Source organism: Chaetomium fimeti, assembly GCF_033439085.1.
Source record: "Chaetomium fimeti strain CBS 168.71 chromosome Unknown B0H64scaffold_8, whole genome shotgun sequence".
Lineage (NCBI taxonomy): Eukaryota > Fungi > Ascomycota > Sordariomycetes > Sordariales > Chaetomiaceae > Chaetomium > Chaetomium fimeti.
The window spans coordinates 787,744-813,940 of NW_026944336.1; the positions used below are offsets into that span (position 1 = coordinate 787,744).

The 26,197-nt window shown below is 57.4% G+C and overlaps 11 protein-coding genes across 11 annotated transcripts; 9 read left to right on the forward strand and 2 right to left on the reverse strand.

Annotated features, from left to right (window-relative positions):
- Positions 1 to 883: 883 nt before the first annotated feature.
- On the reverse strand, positions 884 to 2,996 carry B0H64DRAFT_366422 (uncharacterized protein; the record flags this gene model as incomplete). The annotated part of the gene is made up of 3 exons (XM_062801905.1): positions 884 to 1,519; positions 1,576 to 2,676; positions 2,727 to 2,996. 3 exons carry the CDS (start codon positions 2,994 to 2,996, stop codon positions 884 to 886), a joined length of 2,007 nt encoding a protein of 668 aa, XP_062655464.1.
- A 1,199-nt stretch (positions 2,997 to 4,195) lies between these two features.
- On the reverse strand, positions 4,196 to 7,333 carry B0H64DRAFT_408513 (eukaryotic translation initiation factor 3 subunit B). Its single transcript, XM_062804655.1, has 3 exons — positions 6,621 to 7,333; positions 5,012 to 6,551; positions 4,196 to 4,952 (listed from the first exon to the last, which is right to left on the reverse strand). The coding sequence occupies exons 1-3, from the start codon at positions 6,890 to 6,892 to the stop codon at positions 4,512 to 4,514; spliced, it is 2,253 nt and encodes a 750-aa protein (XP_062655465.1). The 5' UTR covers positions 6,893 to 7,333; the 3' UTR covers positions 4,196 to 4,511.
- Positions 7,334 to 7,380: 47 nt separating this feature from the next.
- B0H64DRAFT_408515 (chaperonin Cpn60/TCP-1 family) lies at positions 7,381 to 9,417 on the forward strand. The gene is made up of 4 exons (XM_062804656.1): positions 7,381 to 7,484; positions 7,552 to 7,706; positions 7,774 to 9,148; positions 9,212 to 9,417. Exons 1-4 carry the CDS (start codon positions 7,482 to 7,484, stop codon positions 9,266 to 9,268), a joined length of 1,590 nt encoding a protein of 529 aa, XP_062655466.1. The 5' UTR covers positions 7,381 to 7,481; the 3' UTR covers positions 9,269 to 9,417.
- A 1,582-nt stretch (positions 9,418 to 10,999) lies between these two features.
- Positions 11,000 to 11,554, forward strand: B0H64DRAFT_329904 (glycoside hydrolase; the record flags this gene model as incomplete). The annotated part of the gene is made up of 1 exon (XM_062800901.1): positions 11,000 to 11,554. A coding segment is annotated over one exon (555 nt), but the record flags the coding sequence as incomplete, so codon positions are not given.
- A 1,357-nt stretch (positions 11,555 to 12,911) lies between these two features.
- Positions 12,912 to 14,032, forward strand: B0H64DRAFT_445960 (uncharacterized protein; the record flags this gene model as incomplete). Its single annotated transcript, XM_062806883.1, has 5 exons — positions 12,912 to 12,967; positions 13,039 to 13,296; positions 13,480 to 13,623; positions 13,709 to 13,748; positions 13,856 to 14,032. The coding sequence occupies 5 exons, from the start codon at positions 12,912 to 12,914 to the stop codon at positions 14,030 to 14,032; spliced, it is 675 nt and encodes a 224-aa protein (XP_062655468.1).
- Positions 14,033 to 15,517: 1,485 nt separating this feature from the next.
- Positions 15,518 to 16,361, forward strand: B0H64DRAFT_243371 (uncharacterized protein). Its single transcript, XM_062799878.1, has 2 exons — positions 15,518 to 15,822; positions 15,927 to 16,361. Exons 1-2 carry the CDS (start codon positions 15,741 to 15,743, stop codon positions 16,223 to 16,225), a joined length of 381 nt encoding a protein of 126 aa, XP_062655469.1. The 5' UTR covers positions 15,518 to 15,740; the 3' UTR covers positions 16,226 to 16,361.
- Positions 16,362 to 17,842: 1,481 nt separating this feature from the next.
- On the forward strand, positions 17,843 to 19,472 carry B0H64DRAFT_445962 (uncharacterized protein; the record flags this gene model as incomplete). Its single annotated transcript, XM_062806884.1, has 2 exons — positions 17,843 to 17,930; positions 19,129 to 19,472. The coding sequence occupies 2 exons, from the start codon at positions 17,843 to 17,845 to the stop codon at positions 19,470 to 19,472; spliced, it is 432 nt and encodes a 143-aa protein (XP_062655470.1).
- Positions 19,473 to 19,746: 274 nt separating this feature from the next.
- B0H64DRAFT_243377 (uncharacterized protein) lies at positions 19,747 to 20,456 on the forward strand. Its single transcript, XM_062799879.1, has 2 exons — positions 19,747 to 19,884; positions 19,983 to 20,456. Exons 1-2 carry the CDS (start codon positions 19,797 to 19,799, stop codon positions 20,354 to 20,356), a joined length of 462 nt encoding a protein of 153 aa, XP_062655471.1. The 5' UTR covers positions 19,747 to 19,796; the 3' UTR covers positions 20,357 to 20,456.
- A 1,904-nt stretch (positions 20,457 to 22,360) lies between these two features.
- On the forward strand, positions 22,361 to 23,147 carry B0H64DRAFT_468792 (uncharacterized protein; the record flags this gene model as incomplete). Its single annotated transcript, XM_062807769.1, has 2 exons — positions 22,361 to 22,445; positions 22,573 to 23,147. The coding sequence occupies 2 exons, from the start codon at positions 22,361 to 22,363 to the stop codon at positions 23,004 to 23,006; spliced, it is 519 nt and encodes a 172-aa protein (XP_062655472.1). The 3' UTR covers positions 23,007 to 23,147.
- A 241-nt stretch (positions 23,148 to 23,388) lies between these two features.
- On the forward strand, positions 23,389 to 24,507 carry B0H64DRAFT_408519 (uncharacterized protein). The gene is made up of 2 exons (XM_062804657.1): positions 23,389 to 23,766; positions 23,862 to 24,507. Exons 1-2 carry the CDS (start codon positions 23,505 to 23,507, stop codon positions 24,131 to 24,133), a joined length of 534 nt encoding a protein of 177 aa, XP_062655473.1. The 5' UTR covers positions 23,389 to 23,504; the 3' UTR covers positions 24,134 to 24,507.
- Positions 24,438 to 25,527, forward strand: B0H64DRAFT_408521 (uncharacterized protein). The gene is made up of 3 exons (XM_062804658.1): positions 24,438 to 24,475; positions 24,551 to 24,999; positions 25,091 to 25,527. The coding sequence occupies exons 2-3, from the start codon at positions 24,912 to 24,914 to the stop codon at positions 25,429 to 25,431; spliced, it is 429 nt and encodes a 142-aa protein (XP_062655474.1). The 5' UTR covers positions 24,438 to 24,475; positions 24,551 to 24,911; the 3' UTR covers positions 25,432 to 25,527.
- The last annotated feature ends 670 nt before the right edge of the window (positions 25,528 to 26,197 follow it).

A 26,197-nucleotide genomic window follows, 5' to 3' on the forward strand; every position in this document is an offset into this window, starting at 1 on the left:
CACATGGAAGTGATGAGGCCGCCGAGCCCTCGATCCCGCAGGATCCCCCGTTGGTTCTGGAACGATCACGAAGAGGCGGAGTTTGAGAACTGGCGCGGCGAAATGGAAGTTTCGCTTTTGCAACCCAAGTTGTTCGTTTGGGCAGAGCCGGGGGTGGGCGGCAGTGGACCCTGCAAATCCCTGCAAGGCACGCTCAAACCGCGGGGGCGGGGTTCCTCCAGACTGGAGAAGCGGCCAATTTTCTGTTTGATGGCAAACTCGAAGTTGCATGGGATGGCCGTGATGTGGTGCGCTGAGAACTCGAATCACGGACCGCCCGAGTCTCAATCGGCTCTCGCTCTGCATAAAACCTCTTTCAGCTGCCAGCTGTGCATCAAGATCCTGATGCAACCGGTTCCTGAGATCCAATCCGTCAAAGGAAGCCAATCGGGAATCAGGGAGATGCAACACGCCCAGACTCTGTCAGGCTTGTGAAAAGGTGGAGTCCTAACTTTTGTTGGGGCGCTAAGAATCTCGGCCAGTTTTGTTGAGATCAACCGTGCTCTTCACTCCTCGGTCCCTGCGATTTCGGATGCAGGTTGGATTTGTGCATTTCTCCCAGAGCGGATTCATCCCGCCTCGCCGCCACCGCCTCCAAAATCAAAACGCAAGCTCCGAACCACCACCGAGGGCTCTCCGGAGAGGTCCCCGGAGGGATTCTCGAAGTCTCCCCCTGGTCATCGGTTGCGGTTCCTCCCGCAGCCCGGGGCTTCCGGAACTTGGCAAAGCAACCCCCGGTCTTGGCTTCTTCGCTTCGTGTTGTATCCTCTTCCAACATCACCATCCATCGAAAATGCAAGGCCATGATGATTCTTGTGTGAATTACTCGTAATCTGTCTTCGTTCTACCCGTCGAAATCAAAACAGCGACATGTTCCCACTCGCGACAGCCCTGCTACTGCCATGAAAGCCCGAGATCGAGCTTGTTCGCGGGCGATGCGTCCCAGATAAGGGTTCACCACAGGCGTCTCCTGGTTCACCAGGTTCACCACAGGCGTCTCCTGGTTCTCCCCCTTGCCAAAACGCCGCCTCTTGGCCGGGCTCGGGCTGGGACCCTGCTGCGCCGCCTCACGCGCCCGCTTCCATCGGCGGGGAGTCGACGGCTCAACGGACCGGGCCTCAATGGACGGGCTCGGGCTGGGACCCTGCTGCGCCGCCTCACGCGCCCGCTTCCATCGGCGGGGAGTCGACGGCTCAACGGACTGGGCCTCAATGGACGGAAGCACGTCCTCGACGTCAGCCTCGATGCCGTCATCATCATCGTCGTCATCGTCTTCTTCGTCCTCTTCTTCGTCCTCCTTCTCGCGGAGGATGCTGGCCCTGGACAGGACGTAGGTCTCATCAGTCGAGTCGTCGCTGTGCCCAACGATCGGCGCGTGGATGTACTCCCACTCCTCCGTCGCCCGGCTCGGCTGCGGTCTCTCCTCCATCCTCCTCGCCGCTCGCCCCCGCGCCTCCACCCAGGCCTGCTGCTGCTCCAGCTGTGAGTGGTGTTAGTGTCTGCTTCCCCAAACCCCGGGGACGGAACCGGACTCACCATCTTGGTTTGCTTCTTTACCTTCCCCGCGAGCACCTTGGTTTGCTTCTTGAGCTTGATCACCCGCTTCTTTTGCCGCTCGTTGTGTTTTCGGAGCTGCTCGGCCATACTGAGCTGCATGGCCTCGAGTTTGTCTGTCACCTCCAGCGCTACCGCTCGCGCTAGTGCGCTTGTCTCTTCGGGTGCCTGGGCCGCGTGCATTTTGTCCACTTCGAGTTGGGGAGCGGACGTAGGAGTCTGCGGGGTATGGTCAGCCGGGCTGGATTGTCCGGCGGGAGTCGAGATTGCGAGTGCATAGCTTTTGAGAGAGGGCGAGCGCGGAAATTGCCCATCTTCAAAGGAAGTCGAGGTCGGGAGGTCCTCGCGCTGGCGAGGCGTCTCTGCGGTGCGAATCTCAGCAGGCGTCTCTGGGCTGACCCGGGTGGTGATGGGCTGGAACCGCGCCGGCAGGTACGGCAGCCGCTCAGAATCGGACTCCTCCTCTTTCAGTTGCGGCGGATGCCTGACGTTCGGATCCGGCTGCCCGCCTTCGTCTCGGTCCGACAACTTCTGGTCCGCCGGGGTCTGGGCTCTGCGTCTCCTCTCTCCGAGCCTCTGCTTGTTCGGATTTTTTTCGGGAGGGGGCTGCCGAGGTGATGATGTGGTGTGGCTCTCTGAGGGCCGGTTCTTGTTTTTATTGCGGCCCTGGGTATTGGGGCCTTGTGCCGCGGGGTGGCTATCTGACAGATGGCTGGTCGATGAATGGCCTTGCTGATGGTGGCTTTGGCGGGTTGCTGGCTGGTTATTTTTGGACTGGTGGTTCCCCGGTTGCTGCTTGCGCGACGTCTGGTTGGTGGCCTGGCCCCGTTTCGGCATCTGTCGTCTTGGTCGTTGCTGTATTGGGTGCTGGGGTTTTGATTGCTGGTGTTTCAACTGGTGCTGGTTTGGCTGGTGGTGATTGTATTGTTGATGCTTCGACTGCCACCTCCCCGGTCGGTAGTTACGCGGCCCCGTCGGCGGATGGTTACCAGGAGCGATTGAGTCTTGTTGCCCGTTTGGTGGGCGGCCCAGCCGAGGATTGGCGACCATCCGGAAAGGGGGATTGGTGGGATATCTCGGATCCTGTCTTGAGGTCAGTTGGATATCTACCTCCGATCTGTTTCACCCCAGACCTGGTCAAACCGCCTCGGGGCGTTGCGGATCGCAGCCTCAGCTGCTCTGTTTGCTTCTATCGCGAGCCTGAGTGCTTCGGGATCAGTTGGCGGTTTTGCCTTTCGGGGAGAGCTCGATGCTGGGTGGTAGGAGGTCTTCTGGTCTCCATGTTTAGGCTCCGTTTTGGAGAACCCGGAAGGTACTTGAGCCGCGCGATACTCGGCTTCGAGATCACGCATATTCTTTCCCGCGGTCTTCAACTCCCAACATTGTTCAAGTCTTGGATGCATCCCTACTGGCTCTGGCGCATATCCAAATTGACAAGGGGGGTTGGGGCCAGCGGGAGGAACTAGGAAGGTGTCACCTTTGTGTGACGGGTTGAAAGGGTCTGGCAAGGAAAGCTTCCCGTTGCCGGTAGGAAAACTAACAGAATTTGTGAGCCCTAACGGCAAACTAGCCCTCGACGTTCCTCGCACTGTCAACGAGAAAGATGCGAATGGCATTTTAGGACGCGACGCGACTGCCCAACGGGATACCACTTAGAAACGGGTCTGCAGCGTTTGTCCAGGAGGACGGCGTGCCTTTAAGTCGAGATGACTTCAGACCAGGGGTTCCTCGCCCACGATGCCGTACCAGGGTTGCCGTGTTACACCACCCATAGCAAAATCCATCCGTCTTGCCTGGCAACGTTTCCGTTTGTGTGCTCGAGAACCCACGTCTAGGAACAAATACCGTGGGACTGTACTCGATGTGGTAAACTACCACAGAGTCATTGCCGATAGCCCCGGTTATCCCAAGCAACTGTGCCGGAATTAAGTGCTCCTCTGCTTACACGAGTAGAGCTATTCTTCTACTCGACATAATCGCCCGACACATACTCGCCAGACACACACTGCTGCACATATAGTCCCTTTCGGACTCCCAACTGGAACACCGCCCGTTTACCCCATCCCACTCCTGAGATGGCAGTTTGGGGCGTGGACGAGACGGGTAGCAACACGTCTCAGGGTCTGTCATCTGAACCCGCACGGGTGCCTGCGTCTCTGGCACCGTGGCGCGCCGCAACAAACACGCAAGCAGGACGTGACAACGGTTAGGTTTCGTGATCCCGGGGCCTCTCTCGTCTGGTAAGTCTAGGTGGGAGCTGGACAATTGGCGACATAACCGCAAAAACCGTCGAAAGCGAGTCGATTGGTTTTGAGGTTCTCTCCATCCCCAGGATGAGGCTACGCAAGGTCGAACACATACATCCCATGGCTGTTTGCAACCCCACAGCCCCAAGGGCAACCCACCCCGACATCCACTTCTCACGGCCTCTCACACCCCATCCTCACGACCATTCGCACCTGACGCTCACCACACTCAAATCAGACCAACAGACATTGATTAACATGCTGCCCCCACCAAGACCTACATACTTGACTTAGCATGCAACCCCCCTTCCCACAAACCCAACCGCGTAAACATCCGCAGATAATGGAATCCCAGCTTTTGATGCCCTCACCACTAGTTAACTACCATCTTCATTCTCCGGGGCCCGAACCCAAACCCAACCCCAACCCCAAACTCAAACCACCCCACCATGGCCCCCGTCCCGATCCCACTCGAACCCGTTTCCCAGCTCCAGAGGACTGTGCATCCACCAAGAATCCAGGACAAGCACCCGGCGTAGCGCGACAGAGAGAGGAAGGAAGAAATTTGCCCAGACGGGACAAACGGATAGAATTTCACGCGCTCCCGCCCTAACCTGAGGCACAAACTCAACGTTACACAGCAGCACCAGCAGCAGGAGCGGCGGCAGCAGTCTAATTGACAATCTCCTCCGTCTCCTCGAGGACCTCCTCCATGATCTCCTCGACGACCTGCTCCTCGACCTCCTCGCCCGCAGGGGCAGCAGCAGCCGCGGTCTTCTTCTGGAGGAGCTCGGCGACGGGGTCCTCGGGCAGGCCGAGGGCGGCGCGGTCCTCGGCGAGCTCCTCGTCCATGCTCTCGCGCCAGGCGACCCACTCGAGCAGCATGCGGCGGCGGGCGTCGACGACGGCGACGTCGGCGCTGCTGATGCGCTCGGCGTCCTCCTGCTCGAAGACGCGCGAGTACTCGCGCAGGTTCTTGCGGATCTGCTTCTGCTCCTCCTTGGTCAGCAGCGTCGCCGGCCGCGGCCGCCACGACCACTGCTTGAACTTCTCGATCGCCTCCTCGCGCAGCGGCTCGCCGCGGAAGTCGTAGAGGTGGTAGCCGTTTTCCATCTGCGGGCCGGGTTAGTGGGATGGTGGTTGTTTTATTCCGGGGGAGGTCTGATACTTACCGCGTGCTTCCACGATGACGCCCAGGTGGCGACGTAGCGGCCCGAGGGGTCCCACTCGATGTCGGTCATGCCATAGTGCTCCGATGTGTTCATCAGCTGCAGGTTCGCCGTGAGGTCCTTCTCGCCCTCTGGCTTCTCGCCCTCAAAGTCGACGTCGAAGAAATCGAGGTCGGAGCTCTGGGTGTTGGCGATGGCGGCGACGACGACGAAGCGGCCCTTTGGTGACCAGTAGATGGCGTTGCTGTTCTTCTTGTCGAGTGTCCGCAGGTGCTTGAAGTTGCCGACCGCGTTGCCCTTGGCCTTCTCAGGACAGAAAAAGGCGACCGAGGTCTTGGGCGCGACAGCAACGGCGCCGGCCGGTTCGGGGTTGGTGATAATGACGAACCGATCACCCTTAGGCTCCCAGGCAAAGTTAATGACTGTGTCCTTGATGGTGTCGACCACCTCGACGGGCACGCCCTTTTCCTTGACGCGGAATATCTCGAGCGTTGTCGCCTGGGATTTCTTGGACTTGGAGTGCCGATCAACCTTGACGCAGATATAGGAGGAATCAGATTGCCAGTGGAGCTTGACGTCGGACACGCTGAATAGGTTGAGCGACCGAACGATTTGCTTGGAGGGGATGCTCATCAGGCCGACCCTCGCGGGGTTGCTGCCGATCTCGGGTGTCCAGAAGCAGAAGAGCTGTTCGTATGTCTTGACGCCGTCCCGGCGCGGGGTGGCGGGCGCCCACTCAAAGTCCATGACGCCCTCGATCTTGATCGCCGTCTTGTCCATGAGATTCATTTTGGGAAGCTCGTACACGGAGATCGAGGTGCCTTGGTTCAGCCTTGCCACGTACTTGTCGTCTGCGGACCACTTGAACGCGGGCCAGGGGAACTTGGCCGGCTTCTTGGCCGGATCATCGCCGGTTGCTGGTGTGTCCTGCTGGGCAAACGACCGCAGGGGCTTGGATGTCTCGAGGTCCCAGATGACATAGTTCTTGCCGTCGTCGTCGAGCGATAGGGCGGAGTGTCCGCTGTCGGGGATCGAGATGGGCCGGTTTGACCAGGTGACCATATACTTTTCGTTAGGTGAGAAGGCGACCAGGTTGACGAAGGGGTGCGGGAACCGCCTGAGCCTCGCCCATGAGGCGCCACCCCAGAGTAGCACGCCCTGAGCGTGGACGGATGTGAGATATGTCCCCTGAGGCGACCACTGAACGAAGGTTTCGGTCCATTGTTGCCGGTCGACAATATTCTCTGGTTGGTCCTTCTCGTTGTTCCAGAACACGCCCACCGTCTCCCCCCTGAACATGACAAACTGGTCTCTGCCACGCTCGCTCGGGTCCGACATGAAAGATCGGAGGTGCTCCTTCTCCTGGAACTCTTCGATCTTGGGCGCCGTGTACTCCTCGTCGATGCGGCCCTCCCGCCCATACCGGTCAACATCGGTGAGCTTGTTGACGCGCAGGGTGTGCTTCTTGTCGAGCGGGGTGAAGTCGAGCTGCCGCACGGCCGCGGCGGCCTCGGCGGGCGACGAGTATTCAACAAAGGCAAACCTATGGGGGTCAGCATAACGACCATTTTACGATTGGAGAACCCCGCGTTTCCACCGAGAAGCGGCATACCTCAGCGACAAGCCGTCATCGCCCATGGGCATGTAGACTGAATCCTCACTGACCCTCCCGACCGTGTTGAGTTTCTTTAGTAAAAATTTGATGAGCTTCGGTTTTTGCTCCTCGGTAACCGCGGGCAAGCCGTCGACGACGACAAATGTGTCATAGCCCTGCTCTAGCTGGACTTCGTATTTCTCGCGGAGATCTGAGATGTCGACCTCGTCCATGTCGAAATCCTCCTCATCGAGGTCCTCATCGCGCAAGTGGTCGAACGACGGCGCCATGCTGGGCAATAAATCGGGCTAGTCCGTATCGTGGATCTGCTGCGAAAACGGATGGGTTGCCGATGTGGTTGGGTTGTGCTGCCGCGGGGACTGGGGATCTTCGTCGTCGGGATAATTGACGAGATTTTGTGCGCTGCGCAGAACGTGGTGGGGTTCAGCCAGATGGGAGTTTGGAAAAATTGCCCCACACTTGGTTAAGCGACTTGCCCGGTTGTCCTTTTAACACGATTTATCGGGAATTATTTGAGATGCAGAGTCACTTCCAAGGATGATCGAATACGAAGAGCAGGCAGCAATGCTCTCGATATTTTTTACAATATTTGAGAATTAACTTCTTTGTCTTGCCCGGTGTAAAGTGCGAGCCTGACATGTTCCGTTTCAGGTGGCGGCCAACTGTAGAAAGGCGGTGAGAAGCTCTTCGAAATTTTGCCATTTGCTTGGGCAAAAAGTCCAGCAGCTTCGGTTGCCCTGTAGCAGCGCCTGCCTGGTCCCGAGCTGCCCCTCCTCCCCGCCATTCTTGGACCGTTACTTTAGCGGACCTCATCCCAAAGACTTTCGGTTTTTCTAGATACCCGACACTGTCTTCGTCATGGTGCGTTTTACCCATCTCTCTTTGTATTATTTTTTATGTTTTGGGCCATTGCTAACAAACGCTGCAGTCTTCGTTTAACCCCACCCAGATCTTCGAGGAGGGCACGACACAGGAAAAGGGAGAGAATGCCCGCCTCGCGGCCTTCGTCGGCGCTATTGCCGTTGGTGATCTGGTGAAGAGCACACTCGGGCCGAAGGGCATGGACAAGATCTTGCAGTCAGGGTACGTTGTCTGGGTTCGGCTGGTGTTTGGTTTTGGTGGTGTTTGTGGGGCTGACAAGGGGCGGCAGGTCGACCGGCGAGATCATGGTCACCAACGATGGTGCGACAATCCTCAAAGCTATCGCTCTCGATAACGCGGCGGCAAAGGTACTGGTCAACATCTCCAAGGTTCAGGACGACGAAGTCGGCGATGGGACCACATCTGTTGCGGTCCTCGCGGCAGAACTCCTGCGCGAGGCCGAGCAGCTCGTTGCCAAGAAGATTCACCCCCAGACTATTATCGAAGGGTACCGGATAGCTAGCCAAGCAGCGCTGAAGGCCCTGGAAGGGTCAGCGGTGGACTACAGCAAGAATCCGGATGCGTTCAAGAAGGACCTTCAAGCCATTGCCCGGACCACGCTCAGCTCCAAGGTGCTCGCCCAGGACCGGGACCACTTCTCCCTGCTAGCCGTCGACGCCGTCCTGCGATTGAAAGGCTCGTCGGACCTCAGCAACATCCAGATTATCAAGAAGGCCGGCGGCAAGCTCAGCGAGTCGTACCTCGACGAGGGTTTCATCCTAGACAAGAAGATTGGCGTCAACCAGCCGAAGCGGCTCGAGAAGGCCAAGATCCTCGTTGCCAACACGTCTATGGACACGGACAAGGTCAAGATCTTTGGAGCTCAGCTCAAGGTCAGCTCGACTAACAAGCTGGCGGAACTCGAGCGGGCCGAGCGCGAGAAGATGAAGGCCAAGGTGGAGAAGATCAAGGCGCACGGTATCAACTGCTTCATCAACCGGCAGCTGATCTACAACTGGCCCGAGCAGCTCTTCACCGACGCCGGCATCATGTCGATCGAGCACGCCGACTTCGACGGCATCGAGCGGCTCGCCCTCGTTACCGGCGGCGAGATCGCCTCCACCTTCGACCACCCGGAGCAGGTTAAGCTCGGCCAGTGCGATGTAATCGAGGAGGTCATGATCGGCGAGGACACGCTGATCAAGTTCTCTGGTGTGGCCGCTGGCCAGGCATGCACCATTGTGCTCCGCGGCGCGACCAACCAGCTGCTGGACGAGGCCGAGCGCAGCCTGCACGACGCGCTGGCCGTGTTGTCGCAGACGGTGGTGGAGCCGCGCACCACGCTCGGCGGCGGTTGCGCCGAGATGCTCATGGCCAAGGCCGTCGAGGGCGCGGCCACGCGCGTCGAGGGCAAGAAGCAGACGGCCGTCGCCGCCTTCGCCAACGCGCTGCGCCAGCTGCCCACCATCCTGGCCGACAACGCGGGCCTCGACTCGGGCGACCTCGTCGCCCGCCTGCGCAAGGCCATCTACGACGGCATGTCCACCTACGGCCTCGACCTGATGACCCCCGGCGGCGGCATCGCCGACATGCGCGACCTCGGCGTCATCGAGAGCTACAAGCTCAAGCGCGCCGTGGTCAACTCGGCCAGCGAGGCTGCAGAGGTAAGTTTCCCTCCTCTCGGACGGGTCGGTAGTTGAACTGTGCGTGTGCTAACCCGGCTGCAGCTCCTCCTCCGTGTGGATGACATAATAAGAGCGGCTCCCAGGCGGCGGGAGAGGTGAGCGGGGAGTGGCTGCCGCGACGAGGTGTTGCACTGTAGAGTACCATAGACGGGCCCAATACATTGCTGAAGCCATTTACTGGGATATCCGGTGACTGATTTGGGGTGTCGATATTGTAGCGACTGTCACCCATTTTTCGCATTCCGGATCCCTTACCGGGCATAGACAGACACTCACCATCTACACATAGCCACCTAGGCACCCTCTGTTTGACCCCAGGCCGTTATACCACCGAACCTTGCGTTAGGCCGCCTTCTCTCCCCCAACCGTTTTATGAGGCCCCCAACCCCCCCCATCCCTAGTGCGGTCGAGCTCGACTTGTATCCGCCCGGTCGTCGTGCGCCCCAGAACCGTGTCAGTCCGACTGGGGCACCTTATGACATCGGTGTGTTTTCTTCCCTCGCTCCTGTGGGTAGCGGCCTGTTTATCAGCGCTGGCCCGCTCGGTGCTTTTGTTGGTGGTGACTCTAGGGGTCTGGGGATGGTGTGGTTCCGTGCGTGCTGGGACGGTAGGTGTTGGGGGGCTGGTGTGTGGTGTGGCAGTATGTAAGGGGGGAGGGGGCGTTCTGGTTTTATGGTTTGGTGGTAGCGGCGGTATCAAAGGGGAGAGAGGGGGGGGGAGGGAGAAAGAAGTGGTATGGCAAATTTGGGGTTGGGGGAAGGGTCCAGTTGGTGTTAAGACTACCTAAGGTACCTATCCTTACCTCGATACGCCCCTTTTCTCGCACATTCTTCCACATCGACCTTGAACTCGTGGCACAACAATCCGAAAAGGGTAATACCATGACCACCCGATGGCGTTGAAAACCCCGACATGTTCTATTGGCTCTGGTCCGCGGAATCTCCCGCGTCCGTCACGCGAGCATGAGACGACCGAGGGAAGCGGAGGAGTGACTGGCCGGCTTACGGACGCAACAGAGAAAACGGTCAGCGCCACAGCCCCGGAAACCGCGGGCCGACAAACTCACCGGACGCCCAACACGGCGCTGGGCCGTTGCAATCGGAACGTGGATAGGTAGGAAGCTGGGCTGTGGTACTTTATCCTAAATAGCCTGGCCACGGAACGCCTCGTCTTGGTGTGTGTTGTATTATTCGTTGTCACCTCGGTTTTGCTTGTGCAGTTCGGGGATTGTCTGGAGACGGGATTTGGGCATTTGGTTCTTCATACTGCCTCTCTGCAAGACATGGTGGTGTGCTGTGAGAGTCATCCTTGGGCGGTTACACTGAGGTGCTGATGGAGATGGGTGCCGTGGCATAGGGTTCAGTTCAGCATGCTACTCGTACCAAGACGGGATATATTGCATCTCCCCCAAACCGGGTAACATCAAACGAGTCCTACCGGGTTGGGTTGCAGTGAATCGGGGATCGACGCGTGTGGATGCATAGTTTATTTTCTTCCATTTAGAACGCGGAGCTTTCTGCGGAGGTAGATTACTACCTACTTAAACCCCCTTATGATGTTGGAATGTTCGTGCTTTTGTCACTTCTTGAGGACTTAGCTCTAGGTGCTAGCCGTTTACTCTACCCACTAAGGACAGCCTCGGTTAACCCCCTAAAATGGCTCTTCTCCTACGCTCCGCGGTTATAGCTTTGCTCTCCTCGACAGTTGCTGGGCATGGCGGCGTGTGGAATTACTCAATCGCAGGGGATTGGCGCCCTGGGTATAATCTTTAACAGTCATTGCCAGGCTGGCGATGTTAGCGAGAACCTCAACTGACCGCTCCCTACCAGTTTCTTCCCGTACTATCCCGCCGACGGCCAGAGCTCGATCCAGCGGCACTGGGTCGACTTCAGCCCCATCGTCGACATCACCTCCCCTGCGCTCGTCTGCAACAACCCAGGCAGCTACGCGGAGGAGTACGCAACAGTCGACGCAGGCGCCGAGATCAAAGCCTACTACCCGGGCTGGCCGCACGACATCGGGGCGGTGGTGGTGTGGATGGCATACTGCGGGGCCGAGCCGGCGGCGTGCTCGTCGTTCAACGGCACGGGGCGGCACTGGTTCAAGATCGACCAGGCCGGCCTGCTGTCGGGCAGCATGCGCGAGGGCCTGTGGGCGCAGAAGCAGCTGATGGCTAACAACTTCACGTGGGGCGCGACCATCCCCGAGACGCTCAGGGGCGGCGCGTACCTCCTGAGACACGAGCTGATCGCGCTGCACGTGCCTTTTTCGCCCGAGTTTTACCCCGAATGCGCGCACTTGCATGTGCTGAGCTCTGGGGATGGGGTACCAGGGGAGGAGTATCTGGCGTCCATCCCGGGGGTTTGGGAGGAGGATGGTGAGTGACTGTTCGTGCGGTAGGGTTGGGCAGAAGCATTTTTGCTGACACCACGATTTAGAACCCGAACTCCATCTCAGTATTTACGAAGAACCGACATCGAGTAGGACGGAATGGGTGATCCCGGGGCCGGCGGTTTGGGAAGGATCTGGACAATAGCTTGCATCAAGTTGTCGTTGTACTGAAACCTTTTCTGTCTATCGACGTTGCTAAAAAGGTCGCTGGGACCTAGCTAGGCGTGCGGCCTTCCCGCTCACGGGGTTCACTTTTCGTGGGGGAACAGGCAGTCGGATTGGGAATGAGGAGCGTAGAGGCTATGGCTAGCAAGTCAGGCCGGCCTCAAGGAAGAGAAGGTTCGAGTTGGGGGAGGAATCGGCGCTGCTCGGCGTCCTCGGGGAGAAAGGAGGGACAGAGTAAAAGGTAGGATTCCGAGGAAAGTTTCAAGGTACCTAACTTGAGAAGATAAAGAGACTACCTAGGTATGAATACGTTATAGCCAAATGATGAGGAAAGGAAGTGGAAAAAGAAGAGTATAGAGCTGCTGGTCCCCCCAGAACACTCTCCCCCAGAACCCGCTCCCCCGACCCTCGAGGCTCTCATAGAGTGTAGCATCATTTATGCAGTTACGTCGTCTACTACTAAGACTTGGTAACTACAGACCCATGCGGTCTAATACTATGACAAGCCTGGCAGCCCAGAAAGCTGGGTAGCGCAAGATGCGGGAGTTGAACCCACTGTCTCTTGCCATGAACTGGCAGTCGAGACCACTTGACCAGCAAGCTCTATTTGTGTTGTTATTTTAGAATAGGTACGGCAAGTATGGTAATAAGGGTAGGTACCTAGGTAGGCAGGAAGGTATTGTTGTCACGGAGTGGATAGCTGGTGGCAGGTGGCAGCGGCCCTCTTCCATCCCGTGTTTAGGGAAGATAAAGAAGGTACCTTACGTACTAGGTACTTGACGTTAGAACAATAGGTAGGTACCAAGGTGTTTAGAATAGTATGAGGGAATATAGGAACTAGTTTATTGTTCAGACTAGGTAGGTACCTAGCGAATATGCGCGCAGTAGTAGGCTCTACGCATCCCAAGTTGGCAATTTCCGCTCGATGAATCGCTCCCTTCCGAGCCCGAGCTTGAAAGTTCTGATGACCACTTGGGCACTTATAAAACTGAAACTTTGCCTCCCCAACCCAGCTCCATCCACTCCCGCAACCTCCAAAGTGAAGTGTCTCAACTTGTCGTGGCATTGCTTTCGCCTTCGCATCCCCCCCCCCCCCTCAATTTACAAACCTTGGGTCATTCCCGCCCTTCCTCCTCGCGTTTCCCTCGTTTTCCTTTCTCGCGGAAAAGAAAAGACAATATACAAAATGCCGGGCCCGGGTGTCTTTCTCGTAGACTATTTCCCGTGGGCTGGTTTCCTCTGGTGAGCCCAAGGCAGCAGTTCGACCCCTGATGGATGTCCCCTTTATAAAACAAATCACTCACGTTATGCAGGCGGCGTGGGCAGGGCTCGCCACGTATCCTTCGCTCGGACCGCCGTGACGCGGTCGTCCAGCGCGCCCTCATGGAGGTCAACAGGGCCAGGCTGAGGAAGCGGGACGCCCAGAGGCTGATAGTCGGTGCGGTGGCTCTCGTGGTCGAAAAGACAAACGACGTTGAGGCCGGCATCCGCCCCAGCGAGGGCATCATCGGGTACCTCGAGCGCTCGGCCGACTTCTCTCCCGTGTCCCGGGCCATTGGCACCGAAGTCTGGTGAGTGCTCATACGCCTGCGGGTTTGGCTTTTCCTTTTCCCCTAGCCGTCCCCTCTCTCCCCCCCCCCCCCCCCCTTCGAGTTGGACCTTCTGCTATAGAACTTCCGCTTCGGCCATAGACCAGTTCAACACCCTAACCCCCGTCCCCCCTACCCCCAACTAACACTCCCCCCCACAAACAGGGCCGAGCTCATCTTCCAGATCGCCGAGGCCCGCAACAAGTACGAGCGCCAGACCCCACAGGCGCAGAAGGACGCCGGCAGGGATCAGCTGACGGCCCTCGCCTTTGCCATCGACGACCTGCTCGACGCCGCCGGGAGTCGCTGGTAAGTACCTACCTGACCTATTTCCCCAAGCCATCTTCGCACTGTGTGCCGCTCGCTCACGACCGCCCCTTCCCAAATGGCGCAGGGACTGGATGTCCCTCGAGTTCTACGTCTACCCTCATCTGGTGGGGGAGGCGGCGGACTACGAGATTGACGAGTCAGACCAGGGGGAGGAGGAGGAGGAGGAGGGGGGGGGGGGGGGGGGGGAAAGGACGACGACAACGATGACAAGGATGATAACGAGGGCAAGGGCAAGGGCAAGGGCGAGGACCTCCCGCGGCAGATGGGGGGGCTCAACCTTCGTGATGCCAGGTCGGAGAAGGAGGACGGGGAAGATAAGGACCTCCCCCGGCCGCTGGAAGGGCTCAGGCCTCTCGACGCCGACGGAGATGTCCAGATGTGGACGTGAGCGCCGGGGGATGGTCCGTCGCTGGCTGGTTCGTTGCTGTGGGGCTGACTTGGTGGGCGGCGGTTCCTTTGTTTCTTTCTTTCTGGCACTTCTGCATCGCCTACACTACACTTGGGCCGGCGTCGTGCCTGGAGTGGTCGCTTTGTCGGCGGCCAGTCCTGGCTGGGGTGGGCGTGGGTGGGTGGCTTTTGCCAGAGATTGAGGAGTGAGGTATGGAGGTAGGCGTTGATTCTTTTTGGGAGCTTGGACGGGAGCAAAGCGGGCTGTGGGAATGGGACTGCTGATGCAACTTGATCTTCAGTTTCACACAACCTCCGCCTCCTCGCTTATTTAACTGACATTTGCCCTCGGTCGACTAGAACCAGGTATTCCCCGGGAACTATGGAGATTTGACAAGGTGTTTTAGGGCTTCTCATCCGGTGACGCGAAAGATAACGAACAGGATCTGTCACGTCGTCACTTGCTGGACAGCGGAAACATGGAATGCGGGTGTTTTATTGGGGCATGAGTTTGTGGATACTAACTAGGTACCTACCTACCACTGGGTCTTCGCAGTAGACCAAGCGCCCGCATGGAGGAGTGCCGTCTCCCATGGCTGGGACAGTCAGCAGTGCGCGTCCCCCAGCTGAGAGTCCCGAGACCTTGACGACGCCACGAAGCCCAACTCCGGTTTTCGACCACTTAGAATTACGTGATCCGCCCCGGGCTGCAATCAGATCGTATGCATGTACTTCTGCAGGAGACTGAATCCGGCACGGCCTGCATTGTCACAGCATCGGAAAAGGAAGAAGCAACTATGTTACTACCTATGGTACTAGACGGAGTCCATTCGTACCACCCGACTGAACAGGAACAGTGGGGATCATGCGGTGGGAATCTCGGAATCATGCAGTGCCAGCCAGCGCGTCTCCAAATTAAAGCGACCAACCCGCGACAGCCGCGTCTAAAACACAAAAAGGTAACCAACGTGCCGAGGCCTAAAGGTGCCTGTGGACTACCTAGTTATGTCGTCGGCTCTGCGGGGATGTGGTCTCGAGCAGCCGAGCTCAGCTCTGTTCCAGAACGCCACTTTGCTTTGGTGAAGAAGAGGGGCCGAGTCGGTCTATTATGGCGGTGCTATGCAGGGTGCTGTCGTGTAACTTGTTGTTTTCGGCTGCGGTTGCATCCCACCGACAGTTTACTCCCTACCCGTTCTTTTAGAGCCAGTCACTCGAGCTTGAAGAGAAGAATGGGGTTCCAGCTGAGACACGCTAGAAAGTAGGCGAGTCAACGCTCCTTGGTGTTCTCCGCGGAGAATTGGCGACGGCCACGGCGTATCTAGATCAGGGATGGTGGAGTGCTGCGGAACCGTGGCCACTCGGCGCGGGGTACCCGCCATTCGTGCTCGCTAACGGCGTCGGCATATGTACAGGCCGGGGAGTGCTGATATCCCTTTACCAAAACGGTCTCCCCGCGGGAGCCGCGATTGGATCATGAGCCAGCTGAGCTCAGCTCTGTTGAGCAATAACACTAGACCGGAACTGGACCGAGTCGGGGGACGCGTCCCCTCTTCTCCCGACCCCTCGTCTCCCAGTCAAGCTGTCTATAAGAGAGCGCCGCTTCTCCCTTCTTCCCCCCTTTCACCCCCGGAAGAACAAGCAAGCATCAAGCGAGCACCCACCGGAAAACGCCCATACCCAGTATAATATCCCTCACGCTCAGTCTGAAGATGACGCTCCCCATCGCCCTGGTCGATGGCGAGGAGTACCTCATTAGAGAGGTCCAAGAAATGCTCCGGCCCGAGATCGAAGGTACGTCGGCAATGCAGCATCAAATACCGCTTTCCCTATCCCTCCCCCCCATCCCCCCCCCCCCCTACGGGTAGCAGCGTCGGAAGCTTACATCAGCCAAACAGTCGTACATGTATGCATCGACGTCGACACGGCCCTCACCGAGCTCCAGCCAGGGTTTGCCGGCAGCCACCGGTGCCCGGTCGGAAGTAACGCGGACCTCCCTCCGGACCAGCGCAGGCCCCCCCGGGCCGTTCTCGTCGACGCCAGAATGCCAGTCGGGCTCGAACTTCGAATTGGCAACGTCGCCGGAGTCCCGACGGTGAGAACACGCCCAGGACCTCCGGCCGCGGGATTGGTCGCAGACTTGATTCGCGGGGAGGTGCGTCGTTTGATTGACGAGGGGGCAATTCAGCCCGAGTGAGAACGGAGAAGGGCGCTGGAGGTCGGGATCAAGGTAGCTTAGACACTAGGTAGCGATTGAAAGTAGACCGTTCCGTCTCGAGTCTAGCCTTGGTCTGGCGCGAACTTTAATGAGAATATCATCTTGAGTCTCCTAACTACCGACGGCCTGACACTTGCCGTAGGCCGCATTCGCGAGCAGGTAAATAAGCTTGTTGGTGATGGGATTACCGGGGCCGGGCGGGAACTGAGAAGGGTGCGAGAGCCCGCAACCAAGGTAGCTTGGATAGCGAGAGTAGGCCGTTCCAACTCAAGCGTGGGACCCCTGGCCGGGTTTGTCTAGCCGGGGTTCCAATGACAATGTATTCGTCCGGTGCTCCTCCTCCGAGCTACCTGCCTACCTAACTACCTTACCTATGGGGTGTGAGTCCACAACTACCTTACCTATTTACCCCTTGCAGAGTACCTAGGTAGGTAATTATAAACAGCACATGTCCCTACAGTGTTTAGGTATAGTCAGGTCTGGGACCGGTGGAGTTCCCTCGTTCCGTACGTCGACTCTAATCGGCGCCACCGACTCCTAGGTACATGTGCCTACATACTGCATCCAATTGTAGACAAAGCGCGGCAAGCGCCTCGCCAACGAGAGCCACGATCAATATTGGCCACTTCTTGCTAAGACCAGAAGCTCGCTGGGCCCGTCTAACCATTTCCGGGGCGGTCTAAACCGAATTGGATTTTGCGCGCAGGCATGCATCGTCCACTCCGACAGTTGGATCGCTAAGATCGACAAACGCAAAAAGGAGGGGACCTGGGCGTTTCCCCCTCTCACACCGTCAAGAAGGCCGCTCTCTCCCAGCGGCAACAGAACAAGCGAGTTTCTTGCCTCCCTAACAACGTCCAGGTTGGCTGCGAGCTAGGTTAGCAACTTGGAGGTGGGCTTAGTGCATACCTTCAGGTTGGTTTACGGTACCTAACAGGGTTACAAGAATTGGTTAGTCCTTCCGCTTGTTGTAGCGTAGACGTCGGTGTCGGTACATCCTCGATCGCTGTTTGCAATATGGAGGGCCATGCTTGATTCTAATGACCTGGGTGGTATTATAAACCGGAAAGGACAATACGTTCAGGAGTCTCTCTGCGAATATGCTCGGCGAGTCCAGAACCAGCTGAGTTACGTACGAAGTATTTCAAATTTGGCCGGATTTCACATTCCAAAAAGCGCCCAGCCAATAGGGAGGACTATGGGACGACGATCGACGTTGCCCGCTCTATGTAGGTATTTACCAACCACAGGGGCAAGTCAGTTGCTGAGCCCTCCCAGCTCCGTCGAACAACACCACTGATCCGGACAGCAGTTGCATGCAGAGACAGATGGCCAGGGTCGAGATATGTAAAGAGAGAGGGCGCGGATCAAACGGGGTATAGCTCGAGCAGAATACGGTCCCCTCGCTTCCCATATATAAAAGCCCGTGGTCTTTCTCTCTCCTTCCCTCCCTCTCTCTGCCCCCCTATTTACCTCCCACAGTCCCGCCTCCCCCTTCGCAGTACCTATAAATGAAGGGAACATCTAAATCACCACGCCGTCACCAGTACACAAGCACACTCACACCAAATACAATCTCTCTTCCAACAACTTAAAATGGCCCCTGCGATCCCCATTGTCCTCGTCGAAGAAGACCAGACCTTTGCTAGCATTGTCCAACATCAACTAAGCCCCGAGTATGATGGTGCGTCCGCTACTATAGCCCCCCCCTTTTTCTTCCCGCTCCCCCTTTCCTCCCCCACAGTTCCCCCGCCATACCTGGACCACCAGTATCTCACACGAGGGAGCCCCCCCCCCCCCACAACAGAAACAAGCTTTACATTTACCATGTTTACGGCACATTCTGCCACTCCCGAGTCCGGAACCCAGGAATTATGTCTGTCAGTTGTGATGGGGTACCGCGTTGCATTTTACAGAGAAAGCGTGGTAAGCGCCCGGCCAACAGAGGGCCGCGATCAACACGGCCCGCTCGCTCTTCTGCATGGATATGTCTATGTACACACATGCCAAGAAGGGAGAGCTGGCTGAGCCCAGCTACATTGAGCAAAGACACGAAGTCGAACAGAACAGGTATTCAGCAGAGATATGTGATACGCTGAGACAGTGTAGAGGCCTAAGAGTCGGGATTATCAGGATTGACGGATGCGAGGAGAGGGAAACATGAAGTCCCCCCCAGCTCCCTTCTTCCTACCCTGAGAAGAGTGCTGCTAGAGCCTGTAGCTCAGTATCATAGGAGGTTGGGTAGCTTGAATACTTCTTACCTCTAGACTATTCCGTCCTGCACCCGGTCGGCTTCCATGCGTGTCAGTGACTTGACCACCTCATTGGCGCAAGGTCTCACCGATTTGCACGTTAGTTACGTGTGATGGGGCAAGTGCGGCAAGTGCCTGGCCGACGGGATCCGCGATCGACATTACTTGCTCCGACTATGTACTTGCGAAGAGGAATGGGGAGAGCCAGCTGGGCACAGCTCTGCCGCGGAGAACCGTCATCTGCTCGAGAGTCGGATGATCAGGCATCGATATCGATAAATGGAAAGAGGAGGCGTAACGCTACGCCCCCCCCTTCTCATGCCATCTCCCGTACATAAGAGAGCCGTGTTCCTCCCCCCCATTCCAACTCCCACTCCCACCAAGCAAGCAAACATCAATCCATTCATCACCAGCTCGTTATCCGCACCATCCATACCAACCACCACAACCCCCTTTCCCTACCCAACATATCTGCCCCAATCCCCATCCCATCGTTGAAGAAAATGAGGAGCTTGCAAGACTCATCCGGAGAATCCTTCTGCCCGAGTATGATGGTACGTCCGGCACCGCAGACACCCCTTCCGGCCCATTCTTTTCTGGGCCTCTCATGCTAAGGGCTCAACGCAATAGTGGTACAGGTCTGCCAGAGGTTCGAGAGTTTAGTTCCGGCCTTTATGCGCGGCTTGAGCGGCTCGCCGTCTGAACCCCGTACTATCTACGGCTGCGGTAGCAACTCGGAGGCGGAAGACGACCAGCGCAAGGTGACGGGCGCCCTCGTTATAGCTGGTAAGATGGGCGATGGTCGCCTCTACGAGGCCGTGAGATCCATTGCAATGATCTCCCCGAATATTTTGATCGTGAAAGCGTACTATGATGGCCCGGAGACTAGCGATGATACGGTTCTCGTGGAAAGAGTTCGGGAGAGCTTGGATAACGAAGTCCAACACCGAAGGCTCCGAGTCAGGGCCACCTAAAAGGGTATCCACCGCGAGGGGCTGCAGGCTTGCAGGACCCTAAAGAGGAGGCTGGGCTCAGTGTCTGGTGTCTGCTCTGGTTGATATAGCTAGCGGGAGGGTGGTCCATTGAACTCTATCTCCCTCTAAACTATCACTTAAACTCCCTTCTTTTCTCTTACTTCCACCCGGCCAACTCCTACCCGATCTTACCTTCGTACCTCCTCTCCAACCTTAATTTAAGTGCGGGGTTCGTACGGCGGCTGCCTTCATCCCCCATCACACCAAGCCATAACCTAATACATAGCCTATACCAACCACAACAACTTCCCTTCCCTACCCAATATGTCTGCCCAAATTACCGTCACGCTTTTCGAGGAGGATGAGAACTTCGCCAAACTCGTCGTACAACACCTCCTGCCCGAGTATGATGGTACGTCCTCCACCAAAGACACCCCCCGCCTTCCCTTCCCCCCTGTCATCCCTTGGCGGTACGAGCATCCCATAGGTACTAAGGGGACAACGCAATAGTGGTACAGGTCTGCCACAACCGTAGAAACGTGATGATGGAGTTTGATTTGGCCTATGGCGGCGATTTGGAAGGAAATCATGACATCTGGGGCTGCGGGAGCAACGCGGAGCGCGAGCCCGGCGAGCGCAAGGCGCCGCGCGCCATCATCTTCAGGCCCGAACTCACCGAGGATTTCCTCAACGCCATGCAGAACCAAGTCTTCCAGTCCAAGGCCGGGGGTGCCGTCGTCGCGATTCCCAGGCAGCTGGGCGCCCACGACGACATGGCTCGCATACTGAGAATTAGGCAGGCGCTGGATGAGCAAGTTGCTAACGGGGCCTTCTCGGAGCCGAGTAAACCCGCGCGCCGCTGCCTAGGTACCTTGGTTATGTAGCTAGCGAGAGAGCGGCCCGGTCCGTCCGCCTCGTGCCTGGGGACTCGGTTGAGTAGCGGATTTCAACGGCAGCACAACTTCCCACCCGCTTCCACTGCCCATGTCCCTAGTCGTTCGGTCACCCTGTCACGCGGCATACCGCACACCCTACCAAGAGCTGAAAGTAAAACACTCCTACCTACCTAACTACGCTGTGTGTAGATAGGTAGGTACTCTAACCACTCGGGGTGTAGGGTTATGTGGACGTAGCTATGGAAAACGTATAAACAGGATAAAGCAGAAACATAGAGGGTAGTGACGTGATGGTATCTCGTCGCGTTATACTCTATATAAGATAGCTAAATCCTTTTCTTTCTCCTAGTTCTCAACCCGACCGCTACCACCAACGCCCTCTTCCATACCTATATCTTGCTAGTGACTTACTTCCTCAAGTACCCTATTCCCTTACAAAGTAACAGCTCACTGCCTCGCCCTCGGACGACCTCCCTTGTATTCCGAATGGCTCCATCAATCCCCGTCGTCCTCGTTTCAGACGACGAGTTCTGTGCCCTCCCCCAAAGTCAATTCTATCCCAAGTATGATAGTATGCCCCCCCCATGGCTTTATCCTTCAACAACGTGCCGCACCACCAGCATCCCACACAAAGATGGTGCCCCGTACAACAGTAGTACGGAACTGCCCCGACGCCAGTCTCGCCATGACATGCCTCCAACCGACCTGCAAGGGCAGGTATCCCCCGGCAGGCCCCGACGAGGCCGCCCTCGACGTCTACCGCGACGTCGCCACTACGTGCGAGGGCGTCGTGATCCTGTGGGTCCGGACGGATATCAACCGAGACGACCCGCTGGATCTGGTGGCTTCCGTCAGGGGACTTGGGGAGCGGCTGGATGATGGGGCCAAGAAGGGGGGGGCTCGAGGCTCGGTAAAAGGGGGCGAGGGGGGTGTGGGCGGTGGAATGCGCGGTCAGCGTGTACTTTAGGTAGCCAACGAGAGTCGCGATCGCAAGGACGGGAGCTATCGAGCAGCGACACTAAGCCGAACCGAGAGGCATGCAGCTATGTAACATGAGAGGGTGCTGGGGCTCGGTGTCAGGGTGGCTTGGATAGCTAGGTAGTGAGAGTAGACTGTTTCGCCCGGGGGCCCGTCGGGCTTTGTCTCGGTAGCGGTAGCGGGGAGTCCGGAGTCGGAGACCCCAATCACGGTACACTCAGCCGGTACCGACCTGCCTCGACCTATCGGTGTTTTGAACGGTTGATTAGTGTAGTCCGGAAGAAGAAAAGAGTTGATGTGTCCGACCACACACCGTGGCGGAGAGTCCAGACCTCGCCCAGGTTACGGGTTTCTTAATCGGATCTCGAGCGCCGCACCCGCGGGAGCCTCCGGGTCCATGACAGACCTCGACCACCTAGGCTCACCCGGCACGCCCCGTGGTCAAGTCCTGCCAAGAGTGAGTGAAAAGGTGAAACATGGGCGTAGGAAGGAAAAGAAGAGTTGGCATGTCCCCTCCGCTCACGCCCTCTATATTGAAAACAGCGACACAATTACCCTATATTACTCCCTCGCATGTAGAAGTGCGAGCTAGCACCCATCCACTCAAACCAACTTGTTAACCAACCATACACTTCCAGGGAGTATGACAGCCCTAAGCCTCTACTCCAGGGGTCCAGATAAAGATTTGTGTAGTGTTGTACGTGGAGGAGAGGAAACTACCACGTGGGGAGCTGCATGTAATTAGCCCTACAATGTGGGAGAGCCGGGAGAGGATGTCGGCGGTTGCCCTGTACGTAAGGTATGTCTGTACACGAGGCCAGGGGGCTCCAGCTCCCACAGACATGGTCCGCCCGCTAAGAGTCACGTTACCAGGGTCGACAGATATGAAAGAGGGGACTCGGGCTAATATTAGCATCCATCTTACCTCACCTCGTCGCCGCCAACACAAGACAACCACACAAAGTTCCGTATATCTCGTTGCTCCCCGCGTACAAGCTGCCTCCTCCCCTCCCAATGCCGTCGATCGCTCTCGCCCTCGCCGGGTTCGAATACGCGGACGCCAAACGCTTCCAGGAGCAGCTCCTCCCCGAGTACGACGGTACGCTCAGCCCCCCAAACACCCAAACACCCAAACACCCAAACACCCAGGCAGCCCTGCCTACATGTAGGTACCTCGGCAGCTTCCCGCACCACGAAAGCTCACATAACAACACAAAACACCACAGTGGTACAGAGCAACAGCGCCATCGACTGGCAGCTGGCGTTCATGATCAACTTCTCCTGCCGCGGCGCGACGGACTTCCCCGTAAGCTCGTTCGGCATCGGCACCAACGGGACCAAACCGGAGGAGGAGCGCAAGACGCCGCGCGCCGTCATTGTCAGCGCCCGCGCCGACGCCGCCGACGTCGGCGAGTTCAAGGCCGAGGTCGGTAAATACCACCCCAACTTCTTGATCCTGTGCCTCGCCCCGCCGGCCGGGGACGGTGATGGTGCCACCCCCGATGATGCGGAGCCGGCTGTGGAAACGGTGCGGGAGCTGCTGGATGCGCACGTCGAGGCCGGGAAGCTCTCCCACGACGGCAGGCCGGTTCGGGAGGAGCCTGCGGGCGCGAGACGTCCGGCTGGGTTGGGCTGGTGGTCGCGGCTGCGCTTGTTTTAAGGCGGGTAGGGTAGGTAGTTTGGCCCGGATTGGTGATGGTTTGTGGGTGGTCTCAGTACCACCTAGCTAGGTGCCTTGGTAAGGTAGCGAGAGTACCTACCTATGGTACGTTCCAACTCGAGCATGGCAGTTCGTTGTCTGGTCTGGATTTCAATGAGAGTACCGTATGCATCTGGTGCCTCCCGGACCCTGCTTGAAGATAAGTTGAGTGACTTGATCACTCGATTGGCGCAGGTAGAGAAATAAATTACTTTGGGCCTCTGGTCCGCATTACCAAGGCGCAGGCAGAGTCCGGGAGTCGCCGAGTTTACCAGGTTTCGCCTCCGAGTCTTGATCAGACTCAATTCCAGCGTCGCACCCGCAAGAGCCGCCGGATCCGTTCAGGTTATAGACCTCGACTATTCGTACATACCTGGGTCTCGTACCTGGGTCACTCGTCACGACTACGCGGTTCTGCCCAGAGCTGAAAAGTAAAATATACCTATACAGGGCAGTATTATGTATGTCCACTCAGAGGCAGACTCCGAGCTGCAGACCCCTCTCTCCTTGCTCTTAACCCCTCACACCCCGAGAGCAAACGAAGAAGCCGAGCACCCATCATCAACACCCGGTTGCCAACATTGCGGCAGTACACCCATACCGAGCCCAGCACCCCTTAAATGGTTACCTAACATGGCTACCACAACCCCTATCGCCCTAGTCGAACCTAACATCGACCTCGCCAAAGCCATCCAACAATACCTCCTCCCCGACCTCGAAGGTACGTCCACCAGATACCCCTTCTCCGCACCCCCCCCCCGCCCTATAGGCGGCATCACCAGAAAATCTCACGCGGCGGGTGCGCATTCACAACAGTAACCAACATCTGCCCCGACGCTGACGCGGTCGGGGCCGAACTCGGCGACCCGTCGGACGAGCGCCGCGCGCCGCGCTCCATATTCATCTGTCCGAGCACCGACGGCGGGTACGACCTCGGGATTCAGAGCATTATTACGGGTATGTTTCCGCAGGTCCCGGCGGTGCTGGTCGACCTGGAGGAACCGACGCCGGATGCGGGATTGGTCGCGGGCTGTATTCGCCGGCAGCTGGATGCGCTTATTGGTGATGGGGTGATTGCCCGCGGGTGAGGAGGGGTTTGGGGGGTGGAGGACGAGGTTGCGGGTCAGTGTCTGCTTACTCCGGTTTATATACCTAGCTAGCGACCTGATTAGAGGGTGGTTTGTTTTGTCTGGCTCGGGTCTGGGCTTGGTGTAGTGCGGATTCATTAACGGTTTACCTTCCTGTGGCCGGTGCCTCTCTGCTCGGTAATGTAACACGTCACTTCGGCCACTGGTTTAGCGTAGGCCGGAAAAAGAAGTGCTATAGGAGAGGGTTGGTCCACACAAGTACCTACGTTACACAGATCTCCCGAGGCAAGCGCGGGAGCAGGTCGATGACTCGATGTGCTGGCTCAGAAGGGAAGTGACCGGGTTAGTACCTATCAACTGGACATTGCAATTCATTCAGAGTTCCACATGCAAATATGCGCTAATATTGTAGTACAGTGCCGGGACCTCCAGAGTCACAGACGTCCATAACCGAATCTCAGACGTTGGGCATTGGTACATACATACGCTCCGCCAAGCTCTGTGGCTAGCTGAGCCCGTTGCTGCCCAGCTCCGTCGGCCAACGGCACCAAGCCGAATTGTGGACGCATGGAGGTATATCCACTCACGCTGGGGGTCACTGGGATCGGTAGGTGTGAAGAGAGGAGGTGTGGTTATGGCGTAACCCCTCTTCCGGCGCTATCCATCTTAAGGAAGAGGCCTACCTTGTCCCCTCTTCCCGACTCCCTCCCCACCACCTCCTTACCAACACACTTTCACAAAGCACACCTTTCCTGACCCAGTTGTATTTCTACTCAAGATGACTACCCCGATCCCCATTGCCCTCGTCGAACCGGAGGAGCACTCAGCCAGAATGATCCAACGGGAGCTCCTCCCTAACTTCGAAGGTATATCCTCTCTCGCCAGATACCCCATTACCCCCACCCTTTCCCAACAAGCGTGGCCAGCATCTCACACGACGGGAACTCTAAAAACTAGTGGTCTATGTCCTCACCGATCCCGATAATGCCATATTCCAGATTTTTACCCGCCATATGAGCAAGCTGGAGGGCAACCTGGATGACTACCGCGACGGCTTTGGCGTCGGGACCAACCCGGAGGCCGCGGAAGCGGACCGCAAGAACCCCCGTGCCATCGTACTCACCCCGGCCGTCTACGACGAGCCGGCTGCCGCCATCAAGTATGGTATGGAGCATGGCCCGATCAAGGGCGTCCCGGTGGTGAGGATGGTGCCTAGACTTTCGCACCAGGCCAGCGTGCACGAGTTGAAGGAACAGCTTGATGGGTTGCGTAAAGGCGGGGCCATTAAGGCTGATTAGGAGGGGGTTTAGATTCCGGGGTGATGGGAGTAGTTTGTGTATATAGGTACTTACACTGGTACCCCCTGGCTTTATAACCCGGGGCTTTTTGCTTGGCTCTATGCAACTTGGGTGATGTTAGCTGGAAGGAGAACTACGGTTATTAGGAGTCTCCTGAAGGTCGACGGTAATGATTTGGATTGGAGGTGGTCTAGGTGTCTAGGTAGTTTACTTAGGGTGGTGAGAGTGTGGGGGTCTGGTCGGCGTCTCGACTGGCCTTCGTCGCTTTTCACAACCTGGACCTCGCGGGAGTTGTCAGTAGTAGCAGGACATCGCTTAGAGGACCCAAGCACTTCGCGACGGAACGAATCGTTACCTATGTGTGCTAGTTGCTAGTTGCGGTGAACATGGCGAGACTGGGAAACAATAACCGGTAGCAGACGTTGGAGATGTGTTTGCGGGATAGAGTACGTACTTGCAGTATGGGCTACGGTCGGACACGGCCTGGTCACAGGAATCCTTATATAGGTACCTAGGTAGCCTAGAGAGGCTAAGAATAATTAGGGAGTACTTAGGTGAATGCTAAACCTCAATGAAGAGTTGAGACCAAAGAGTGCTGAACAGCTGGCATGTCCAATTCAGTTCTCTTTCATGGCGACGCCTACCTCTCCTACTCCTTCTGTGATCTTTGAAAGAGAAGTACTTAAAACCCCCCGGTCGCAGCGAGCTTTTCTCTGCACACTCCCGACTTAGCACCCGCCCATTACCTTCCCGTCCTGGAAACACC